General features: G+C 55.6%; 1 protein-coding gene across 1 annotated transcript in view; it reads right to left on the bottom strand.

Moving 5' to 3' along the window:
- Positions 1–2,210: 2,210 nt before the first annotated feature.
- FAM83G (family with sequence similarity 83 member G) overlaps positions 2,211–12,029 on the bottom strand; it is an 18,187-nt gene continuing 8,368 nt past the window's right edge. The window contains exons 3-5 of the mRNA XM_009649435.1: positions 9,318–9,442; positions 6,194–7,643; positions 2,211–2,630 (exon numbers count right to left, since the gene is read on the bottom strand). Coding sequence (XP_009647730.1) covers positions 2,211–2,630; positions 6,194–7,643; positions 9,318–9,442 — 1,995 coding nt within the window. The remainder of the gene's footprint in view (positions 2,631–6,193; positions 7,644–9,317; positions 9,443–12,029) is intronic.

Raw genomic sequence — 12,029 nt, 5'->3', positions numbered from 1 at the left:
CAGTGGTGGTGCTGCTCAGCTCCAGCATCGTGGATAAGAGAGACCGTGCCATCCTGCACCCCACGTGGCATTCACGGTGGAGATGTCAATCCTGGTGGAGCCCGCGGGCTGCAGCCCAGCACCTGCAGGCTGAGCTCCCGCTGCCCTGAGGTTTCTGCCTCACTCTTCTGTCTCAGCAGGCGTAGGTGTTGTGACTTGCCGGTGAACACCTTTGGGAAGGGAGCAGTCCCGCACCCGTGGGTGCCAATCTTTGCTTTCAGTGCTCACCCGCTGCCTCTGGAGAGCCTTTGTTGGTGCCCAACGCCCATGCAAAGCTTGGGAGTAACCGGTGCCTGGCTAAACCAAGCGCTGGAGGGGTGCCAGGGCTGCTTGCACAAGAGCAGGAAGGGTTTACAAATGCTCACTTCCCATGAAATACAGGGGGCCGGTTTGAAAAGAGGGGGTATCATGGTGGATGATGCCCCATTGTAAACTCCCCAAGGTCAGGGGGATGCCCTGGGATGGGGACAGGGCTGTGGGTGGATCATGGAAATGGCAGGGCTGCAGGGAGAGAGCTGTCCTTGGGCAGGAGAGGACAATGGGGCAGGATGGGGCAATGTCTTGGAAATTGGGATTTGCTCAAGCTGGTGCTTGATGGTGATCCCAGCGTGCAGCACCCGATGCCTGAGGGATTTGCTCTTGGCCTAAGGACAGCAGCGCTTGTGGACACTGTCGTGTGGGGGGGGTGACTTCTCAGAAGCACGTTCCCACCCAGCGCTGCCACCTTGGAGGGGGCTGAGCTGAGGGTCTGGACCGCAGCCCATGGCCAGGGGCGGAAGGGATGCAGGATGCGACAGCTGGACCAGACGGGGCGGGGGTGGGTGGGGGGAAATCCTCCGAGGGATGCTTGCGGGTCTTACTTTCAGTCTCCCCTCCGTGAGACCCATGGAGGCCCCGGAGCCTCCTCTTGTCTCCTGAGCATCAGCAGCTGCCGTGGGTATGGGGGTGCCAATGCACCTCCCATCTTATCTCCTCCATGGCTGCTGCCTGGGTGGCCACGGCAGGTGGGGGCAACGGGGTGGGTGCCTCCCATCCCTCCCTCCTCCAAAAAGCGATGCCTCTGGCTCCAGTATTCTCCCGCTGGAGGTACTGGGGGAGCTGCAAGGAGCATTCAGCCCATACCCCCCAGGAGCAGGGAGGTGGAGGGGGGGCAGGGCAGAGCCTGGGGCTGGTTGGCAGGGGCTGGCGGCTGTGGTGCAGGCGGGAGGAGCACCAAGGCAGCTGCCAAGAGCTCGGAGGCTCACTTGCTAGGGCTTGTTCATGGCACATACTCCTCAGCGGGGCTCAGGCTAAGGCCCGGCCTTGGATCCCATTTCCTAGGAAAAATGCAGTAAAGAGGGTCGGTTTTTCTTTATTTTTTTTCTTTCCCCACACTGGTTGCTGGAGGTTTGAGGATGGAGCTTGGAGGGGGGGGGGAATGCTAGGGAAACGCTCAGAAGGGTAAAAAACATTTGGCCAGACACTTGTGCCATGGCATCTAGAGTTGTAGTATACCAAAGGCTACCTAATCTTGCATTTTAATAGTCCTAAGCGAGTTTCCCCTGCTCTGGGACCGTGAGCTTTAATAAACAGGTTGCTCTTACAGTACAAGGCTAAAAGAGGTGGGTCCCTTGAGGAGCCTTTCTCCCAGGACACGGGTCACCCTCCGAAGGGAGGAGGGCGGACTGTAACAGGACCCGCTGTGCAAAATGTTAATAGAAGAGTCTCTTAAATAACTAGAAGGAAACAGGATCAGGAACGAGCCCTCCATCTCTGGGCAGCCCGTCTGAGTTAAGGAGTTGGCGAGTGTTTTGCCAGCAGATCTTGCAGGCCGTTGGGTTTTCCTCGACTCTAACCAGCCTCCCCCAACAATGCTTTCCAGCTTTTAATGAAATCGGAGGTTACCCCAACCTGGAAGAGGCCTATTTAAAAGCCGTGCCGTCCAAGATTGTTCCCAACACTACCTGCCACCTCCCCAGAGCGGACGCAATGCACCTCTTCCGAGACCCAGTCTCTGGAGATCTGCCCTGGACCGGGATGACTTTCGGGCTGTCTATCATGGCCACGTGGTACTGGTGCACCGACCAGGTAAATGTAAACAAGATTCCCCTGTCCCATGTAACACGGCGTTGCCTGGGGTCCAGGCACGTTCTACTACCGCTCTCACCCTGGAAGTCCACCTTCCTCAGCACTTAGTGGTCCTTCTGGCTAGTGGCCTCGGGGGGCTTCTTTTTGGAGTCAATAGAAGCACCCGGGGCTCCCGCAACCCTGTTCTTGAGGTGCTTGGACTGGGACAGTTTGGAGAGCGGGATGCCAAAGGGTGTCCTCATCTCCTCGGTTGTCTTCTGGCTCTCTGGCAGGGAGGTCAAGCGTTTGCTTGATGCTCTGGGGTTGCTTGATGTGAGGTGGCCGGGCTGCGTGGGCTTACTGGGGCTGAAGGCTTTGCTCTGCCAGTAGGACTGGCTGCTTGCAATGGTCTTTTTGGGCTCGGTTCCATCCCCTCTGTATTTGGTGACCCCGGGGGGTTTCTCGTGCGTTGGGGAGCAGGAGACTTCCTTGCCTTGTTCTCTGCCTGCGGGGGTCCTGGGTCGGTAGCGGTAGATGTGCGTCCCCTGTTTGTTAAAGAGCAGAGAAAGAGATGAGCTACTGCTGTTGTAAGGATGCTGTTCCACTGCAAGGACAACCCTTGGCGCATCTGTGCCCCGGGCTTGGTCCCCATGGACAAATCCCTCTGCCAGTTGGTGTACTCCCTTGCCCAAATTCTTCTGAGACCAGTGGCACCTCAAAACTGCCTCAAGTCTTAATCACTGCTGGTCCTCCCATTTCTGGCTCTGGCAACGCATTGTCCTGCACATCGTAGCATCTCAGCAGCCCCTTCCCCCACAACCCAGAGGCTGTCCCAAGCCAAGTCACGACCGCCTGGAGATCTAGGACCAAGGATACCAGTGGCATCCATCTCAACACCTTCTCTCCAGCTGCAGCCTGAACACCCATCTTAATCACCTCAGTGCTCATTTCAGGCCCAAAGAGCACTCAGTCATCCAGACCTGGCCTGTGGGATTAGGTGGCTACCAAGATTAGATGAAAGGATGGAGGGTTGGGAAGAGGAGGTGGGATCAGGAGGCAACAGTGAGCTGCAAAACCACTGCGGGGGCGGCTGCTGGGTTGAGAGACACGTTTGGATCGGGTCGGAGCACCATTAATCTTAATTCTGGACTGGGTAAGGCCTTAACATGGGGCTGTGGTCACCAGATATTTATCTTCCTCTTTGGGTGTGTCTGTGCCGCAATCTGGAGGTGTGATTGCACCCCGTGCAGACCTACCCGGGTGAGATGGGATCTAGCGAGCGCGGTTGCTGCTGGCTGCACCGCCCTCCCCTGCCTCTGCCGTGACCCCCGCCATGCCACCAGCACCGCACCTCCGCTGGCATCATCCCGGTGCTTGGTCATCCAGCCCGACTGTCCCAATGGCCTCCCTGGTCCTCAGGTGGACACCTCCTGCTTTGACCAGGAGGGCGGCATTTAAAGCAGTTTAGCTTAGGTAATGCTGGATTGATTTAACTATGTTGCTTAAAATCAGCACTAAGGTCTGAGATGCCTTCAGGTGGGGAGGGCTAAGGGTGATTGAGCTCCGCTTCCCTTCGAGGCCATCATGTGCCTGGTGGGGTGCACATGGTGACTGAGCCGGGTGGTGGGTCCTGTGGCTCCTGACACGCTCTGGCTTCTGGGCAGAAGTTAAACCACAGCTTCTCCGAGCATCTCACCCCAGGAACTAGCACCTGGTCTCTCCTGCCCACCATGGCATGAGCCGGTGCTTGCTCTGGAGCAGCCGAATCCTGCTGGGTGCTGAGCACTTCTCTGTAAGCCCTCAGGGAGAGTTTGGGCTCTTTTAAAGTCATTGTTTCCTATGCATGTTGCCTATGTAAGAGAGATTGCCTCAAAGCCCAAGAGCTGGCTCTATCATGGATGGACATGGCTTGGCCAGAGCTTTGAGGTTGATGGTTTGAGCAGTGTGGGTGATGGAGTTGTGGCAGGAGGCTCGGTGTCCCCTTTTATTGTGGGCACTCTTTGGGGAGGAGATTGAATAGAAGGGGCAAGAGGGGAGAGGATGGTGGTGGGGAATGGTTGATAGTGGCAGGAGGCTGTGCTGCTGTGGTTGCACTGGGCTTCTGTGGTGCTACGGCATAACACCAACCCACCGCTGGCCTGGAGAGAAACCCAACCCATGGGTTGGGTAGACATCTACGCTGCCTTTGGGCCCAATGGCTCCAGCGTTTGGGGGTGCTTAGGATGCAGTTTGGCAAGGAGGAGGCTGATGTGGAAGAGGAGGTGTTGGTGGCTGCGCCACCACCCAGCTCGGCTCTCCCACAGGTCATCGTCCAGCGGTCGCTCTCTGCCAAGAGCCTGAGTCACGCCAAGGCCGGCTCCATCTTGGCCAGCTACCTGAAGATGCTGCCCTTGTTCGTTATCATCATGCCGGGGATGATCAGCAGGGTCCTGTACCCAGGTAAGGGCACCACCACTGCACAGGCAGGACGGATATTTTGCCTGTCGCTAAGTGATGAACGGGAGGGGAGCTTCTCTGGAAACCTCTGCTCTGCACGGACCTGGGGGCTCTGCAGGAGGGAGAGGGACAGGAGAGGACCTGAGCATCCCTGGTGCTCTCCTTGTGCCTGCCATGCATCACCCAGGGCTGCTGTCCTCTCTCGGCCGCGCAGCGGGGTGTGAATGGGGTTGTGTGCATTTAGGCAAGGCAACGCTCCAGGGATAACTCGGGTGCTGTGCTCTCTGTGGGATGGAGAACACGACGTTTGCCCTGAGTCAGCCTCCGCCTGTGTTTTGGGCTGCGCTGGGCTGCGGGCCAGCCCATAAGAAACGTGGACACGGAATAAAAACATTTGGCGGGGGTTGATGGTGATTCCTGTTGGATTTGATGTTTCCAGAGAGTTAAGCAAGGATTGCTTGGGTTTATTGTTTTTTTTACACACGGGAGAAACTATTCTCTGCACGTTTCCATCAGCTGAGCACTGGCTTTCCTAACCCTGATGGCTTGTTAATGATCCGCCTTTCATCAGAGGGCCAGGAAAAGTTATTGCAGGAACACCAACGTGCCTGGCCACTCGGAGCAAGGTGGCACCCGGGACCTGGGTCACAGAGCATCAAAGGGCTCGGTGCTCCTCGCCCTGCACAGCCCTGTAGGGCGTGAGGGGTAATTTGATGGGCGAGGATTAAAACCCTGCTCTGAGCTCCGTGTCGCTGCCTGCGAAGGGAGAAGCAAGCGGACTCTGGGCTAGTAAATTTAATTCCCCATAAACACAGATTAGATGCTCAGCTGGGGTAACCTCAAGTGGCTTCAGTGACTTCAGCTGCTGATTTAGCCCTGGGGGTTTGAATGCCCTAAAAACAGTGGGTGGGGAGCCTTGAGAAACCCAAAATGCTTGGTGGTGGTGCAAGAGGCTGCAGTGCTTGGGTGGATTGACCCTGCGATCCCCCCGCCTCGATGGGTTGATGCTCCTGCCGCAGCAGGGATGCTGGTGTGCACCCCGTGGTCTTGCAGCGGGGTGCTGGCACGCAGCCGGCGGGGTGACAAGGTCTGGCGTCACTCGTGGATCAGCCGCAAAGCTGCTGACTGCAAGGTTCACCCACAGATGTTGCCGTCCCTGTTTCTCCACTGTCTTGCTCTGCCTAATTATGTGTCCGAGAGCTTTTACTTTGATGCTAATCACCTTTGCAAGGAGCTAGAAAACAACTCTGAGAAGGACACGCCTGCACGCACAGTCTGTCCCTGACTGGGCATGATGCCACCGCTGATGGGCTTTGGGATGGAGCCCAGCGGCTCCGGGCACAGCCATACAGCTGGGCTCCGTCCCACAGCCCAATGCCATGGGATAATCTTTAATTCCCCAAATTACCAGCCATTCCCATTGCAATCCCAGGCACTAAGAGCTGTGGCATGGCCACCACCTTCCTGACCAAGAGCACCTCTTGGGTGACTCCTACCATCGCTGCATGTAGGGCGTTATTCTCCCTTATGGGGAGTCTGATCTCAGCATCTCGGATGCGACACCAAAGCTAGGGATGACACCACACCTTGGCTGAGCTGGCTGGGTCACCTCCAGGTTTGCAACCTTTGCAGGGTGGAGAAACATAGGGAAGGTTATAGCAAAAAGTCCTACCTGAGCGGTGCTGCTGGGGTAGGAGCTGTTGCCATCCAGGATGGTGCGGGGCAGCACACACCTAATCTCCACAGCGTTGCTCCTCCTCTTCGTGACGTCCTCCACACGGACGTGCTTCAGGGATGGGAGGCTTCCCAAGGGGCTGAGGAAGGTGCCCCGGCTGATGTGAGGGTCGCTGAGCTTCCTCTGCATGGGCAGGATCTCCCCATTGTGGGTGACATCTGAGTTGGTTCGGCGGAGCGGCCCATAGCGATCCCTCACCTCGAAGTACTCATCTGAGATGGAGGAGGCATTGGAGCGGCGGTAGCTGTGGTCAGCAGAGCTGCTGGAGTAGCTCTCCTGGTCACTGAGAGTGATGTACTCTTCCTCCTCCTCTTCCTCCTCCTCTTCTCCCAGCCCATTGTGGGCGCAGGGAGGACCTCTGTCCTCCTGTGGTCCCACTGCTGGCCGGTCTGGCTGGAGATGGCAGGTCTCCATTGAGGCTCCATTGGGGTTCTCCTCCGGTTCCTGCTTTGTACCCGTGTGGTTGACTGGCAGTGGTTGTGTGTCACCCACCGGGGCAGCGCTGCTGTCACAGGGCGTAATGACCTTGGTCACAAGGATGCCAACAGGGATGGTCCTTGGCTTTGGAACTGGGGGCTTGATGTCCTCCAATGTCTCCTCTGGCGGCTTCAAGCGGTGGCCCAATGGTGAAGTGGCAAATGTTCCTACTTGCTTCGTTGTTGAGCTGGTGCCTTCGATGGGGCTGGTAGCAGGGGCTGCAGGAGCTTCCATGGGGGTCTGTGGGGCTTGTCTTCGGCAGGGGGACAACAGAGGTGGCTCTTGGTCTGAGTTTTTCTTGGTCTCCAACTCTCTGTTCTTCAGCATCTGCCGGTGCTGGGCGCTGGCTTGGGAAACGTCGCAGACTTTGATGCGGTTCATCTGTGAGAGCTTCACATTCTTTATCTTGGGGTCAATAATGTTGATGTAACCCAAGACTTCGCTCCCGGGCTCAGGGTCAGGCTCAACCCAGGTGGGCAGATAGTCAAACATGTTGGCTTTCTCCAGATTCAGGAGGCCGGGGTGGATAAGGAGGGAGAGGTCTGCCACGTCACCATGCCTGTCGCCCGCCTGGCCCTCTGGCAGGGCTTTGCCTTTGTTGTCTGTCTTCTGGTTTTTGTCCTGGTTCTCAGAGGAAGTCTTGCTGATCTGGTCAGCGCTCTTGGCCTTCACCAGGGCATATTTAGGGTTTATCAGCTTCTTTACCACGGCGTTGGCAGGGGTCACTGGCACAACAGAGGGCAGCGTTACAGGCTCAGGTTCGGGCTCTTCACCCATGGAGATGGACTTGAGGCTCACCCCCTTGGACATGAGGTAGAGCTCCTGGAACTGCTTGTCAAATGCCTCTACTACTTGGCCTGAGAGGACCGTGATGACGTTTCGGTCTGTCCTCGCTGCAGACCAGGTGAAGCTGGAATAGAAAAGCATTGGAAACTCTCTGGGTGCTTGCTGGTAAATAACACTCCTCTCCCCAGCCCTGACTTTCCCCGGGGGATTGATGGTGCTAGCAGGGACACGCTGCTGTAAACATTAATAATAATGTCGAAGAAAAAGCTCCCATCCCAAATTGGAATGAAGGTTGAAGTCTTGAGCACACTGGAACTTGAAGTAAAAATAACTGTGGGCCAGTTAGTTTTTCATTTTGGCATTGGCCGCTTTTCTTTTCTCGGTTTGGGTTAGTTAAGAAAAGCAACTCATAAATGGATGTGTTTTTTGTTGTGGCCAGAAAGTAGGAAATGTTTCAGTTCCATGTTTACGAAACTTGTCTTTTAGAGCTGAAAAGCTTATTGAGGCTGAGCTATTTCTACCAAAGCAAGTTTTCACTTGGACAAATTGGAATAGACTTTGGGTAGGAAATGTTTAACTGGAGAAGCTGAGGTCAACGTGAGAGCCAGGACTGGCTGCGGTTTGGTGCTTTTGTCCTTCCTTGTGCTCATCACCTCCACTGCCAGAAGCACATGGAACAGGTTGCCCAGAGAGGTGGTGGAGGCCCCATCCCTTGAAACATTCAAGACCAGGTTGGATGGGGCTCTGATCAATCTGATCTGGTTAGCGGTGTCCCTGCTCCTTGCAGGGGGGTTGGACTAGATGACCTCTAAAGGTCCCTTCCAACCCAAAACATTCTATGATTCTATGATCCCACCACCTCCAAGAAGGAGGCCTGTCCTAGTCCTGGCCATGGAGTGGTGAGGGCCCCTTGGGTCCCACTCCAAATCTCAGGATGACCTTGCAAAATCTCTCAGGGGGAGCGAGTCTGGGATGGGGTCCTAAAGTCAAGGCTGGGCACCACATTGGTCCACGTTCAGTCCTTTGCTTGAGCACACTGGAACTTGAAGTAAAAATAACTGTGGGCCAGTTAGTTTTTCATTTTGGCATTGGCCGCTTTTCTTTTCTCGGTTTGGGTTAGTTAAGAAAAGCAACTCATAAATGGATGTGTTTTTTGTTGTGGCCAGAAAGTAGGAAATGTTTCAGTTCCATGTTTACGAAACTTGTCTTTTAGAGCTGAAAAGCTTATTGAGGCTGAGCTATTTCTACCAAAGCAAGTTTTCACTTGGACAAATTGGAATAGACTTTGGGTAGGAAATGTTTAACTGGAGAAGCTGAGGTCAACGTGAGAGCCAGGACTGGCTGCGGTTTGGTGCTTTTGTCCTTCCTTGTGCTCATCACCTCCACTGCCAGAAGCACATGGAACAGGTTGCCCAGAGAGGTGGTGGAGGCCCCATCCCTTGAAACATTCAAGACCAGGTTGGATGGGGCTCTGATCAATCTGATCTGGTTAGCGGTGTCCCTGCTCCTTGCAGGGGGGTTGGACTAGATGACCTCTAAAGGTCCCTTCCAACCCAAAACATTCTATGATTCTATGATCCCACCACCTCCAAGAAGGAGGCCTGTCCTAGTCCTGGCCATGGAGTGGTGAGGGCCCCTTGGGTCCCACTCCAAATCTCAGGATGACCTTGCAAAATCTCTCAGGGGGAGCGAGTCTGGGATGGGGTCCTAAAGTCAAGGCTGGGCACCACATTGGTCCACGTTCAGTCCTTTGACCAATGCCTCTATGGGGTGGGCAAGAGGAGACACCACTGGTTACCTGTAGGATCCACACATGGCCCGGTCCCCATCCACAAACATGAACTTCTGGGCCAAAGCCCCTTTGAACTTGGTTGCTGAGCGTGTGAAAAATTCTGTCCCCCCTGTGCTCCGGACTCGCAGGTTCTGCAAAGCAAAGGCAGAGGTGTGAGCCTGAGCAGAAGCAAAGGGCTGGTCTTCAGAGCATCACTCACCCCTTTTGCCAATGCCCCCGCAGAAGCTCTACAGCCCCTCCAAGGAGTGGGGAATGCTCTTCATGGCCAGCTCAGAGGTGGCCATGGTGATAAAATAACTTGCCCTGGGCCACGCAGCAAACCGTGCACTTGGCTTTGAGAATTTCCTGCTTTGCCCATGTGTCAGGTAGTGTTTTCTACCTCTTACTGGAATAATCTCCCCAGGGAAGTGACAGATTCCCCAACATTGGACACTTTTAAGATTCGGCTGGACAAGGTGGTGGGCCATCTTGTCTAGACCATGCTTTTGCCAAGGAAGGTTGGACCAGATGACCCTTGAGGTCCCTTCCAACCTGGGATTCTATGGTTCTGTGATTCTATGAATCTCTTGAGCTCAGTGCTGCCTGTGTCCGTGGGTGAGCAGCGTGTGATACTGCTCCCAAACGCGTTCCATCTCCTGCCACCTATGCCAATGCTACCATGGGAGAGGTGGTTCTTCTCCTCCTCCCCAGCCGGATATGTACGAAGAAGGGTTTTTAGGGGGAGGTGGTGACCCCAGGACAGCACCCATGGACCTGATGGCAGTGGGCTTGTCCTCCACTGGGTTTCCCCCTTGCTGTGCACCTAATTCTGAATATCTAGCCCTGTTTTTAAGGCTGAGTGGGGAAAAAACAACAGTGGGGCAACATCTCTTCACCCTTGGGAAACAAAACCCATGGGCCAGAAGGGCACATCCCACAGCGTGACCCTGTGGAGGTGGCTGGGGGGGGGGATGTCCCCCCAAGCAGGGAGCCCGGGCACATAGGGGCAGCCCCGGCTCTGAGAAAATGGGTTTTATCTTCAGTCTGGTTCATGTCTCTCTGCTTTTCTCTGGAGGGCCCCAGCGCATTTTTGCAGCTGAGCTGATAGCATCTTCCACTGCAAATGGCCTCCTTTGGGTGGGGAGAAAATATTTTCTTACGAAAGCACCTGCATTCCTCCTGTTCCTGCTGGGATGTCGGTAGTGCCATTGCTAAAGGCACCGTGTCCTCACTAGGTCATGCCCTCCATGGTTGGTTTTTTGCTGGTTTTTTTTTTAAAGCTTTTAAAGAAGGAAAAAAGAAAAGGCACCAAAAGCCTTTGTCCTCCCCACCTCCAGCCTTCCTCATCCACTTCCCTGGGGTCTCCTCTCTCCCTGTGGACCACGAACACGGCACAGCCCTAAGCCTGGGTGCGAGCCAAGCTCGGGCACCCTTGGACCCCGCTCCCATGCGCCTGGCAGAAGGGATGGTGATTCAATGCTGGTTTTAGCGCGATGCAAAAGCAAAGGCTTTTCTGACCAGGTTTCCAGGGCAGTTTTACCCATGGAGTGGACAAGTTTTGGGTTTTTGGTGCATTTGATTATTTTTTTTTCTAGCGTTCGCCTTTTTCCCTGGTGTGGCTGGGGGCAAACTGATGCTGAGCCACCTTCCTGGCAGGGGGCTGGCTGGCAGATGGGTTGGGGTGGCAATTCCCACCCCTGTCCTGTCTTGTCCCTACACATGGGGCTACCAAGAGAGCGGGAGGGCAGGGGGTGCATGTCTCCCGGCTGCTGGGTGATGCTTGCACCCAAGGCTGAGCCTTCTGCCTGTCACCAGCCTGGGCGGCCCCGGCTCTCCCAGGGCGTGGGTCTCTCCTGCTCGGAGCCGAACTTTTGCACAAAGACACAAAGCAACCGTGGGTTTTTCTCAGGTAACACCCAGGGGGAACAAAGCTCCCCAGAAGCAAGGTGCCGGTTACCTTTCCCTTCCTCCTCGCCCCCGGCGTGTCGCTGCTGTTAAGTAAGATCTGTTTATTTAATCGCTCCTAAGAAGTCGAGCGTGCAGCAAGCGAGCGCCCAGCGCGATGGCCGGCTGCCGAGCCCGGGATGGGGTGAATCACTCCCCAAGCACTTGTCCTTGCTTAACGAAGCAACCGCCTTGCCCAAGCTGGCTTGCTAATTGCGAAGCGAGGAAGGTGCTGAGATAACGCTGTACGTTTCGTTAGCATCTCCCGGCTTACGAAGCAGCTCCCAGACACTGCCCTAGTTTCCTCACAGCCTCCTGCCCTGCTGCATCCCATGCCAGCAAATTGGCTGTAATAGTGGCAAATCCCAACTTCTAGACATTTGCCGAGCTCTGCAGATGTTCTCCTGCTTTTCCAGTCCGGTCACTGGGTTGCTAATGCATGAAAACGCCGGCGTGCGTCAGCTCTGGCTTTTCTGGTCTCAGAGCAGCAGCAGTCTGCAGGATACCTGGCTCTCTGGGGAGTTTGGATGCGGGTAAAAGCCCAGATGAGTCTGCTTTAATTGTTGTGAGCAGCAATTAAGCAGGGCCGGAGGGCTCAGCTGGCCAGTGCTTTTGGCTCCCTGGGGTGGGGGGGGTCCCCAAGTACCCCCCCCTGCATCCCAGCCCAGTGTGAGGGTGTCGTGGCTCCTCCATGTTCCAGCTCAGCTGGGGGTTTGCCCGCACCGTAAGCAAATTTGGCGAGCTTGCCCGGGCATGGGCCTCCCTGCCAGCCCTTTGGCAGCCAGCACACGGGGC

Source organism: Egretta garzetta, unplaced genomic scaffold, assembly GCF_000687185.1.
Source record: "Egretta garzetta isolate BGI_Z169 unplaced genomic scaffold, ASM68718v1 scaffold42, whole genome shotgun sequence".
Taxonomy (NCBI): domain Eukaryota; kingdom Metazoa; phylum Chordata; class Aves; order Pelecaniformes; family Ardeidae; genus Egretta; species Egretta garzetta.
This window is presented reverse-complemented; position numbering and strand designations above follow the sequence as displayed.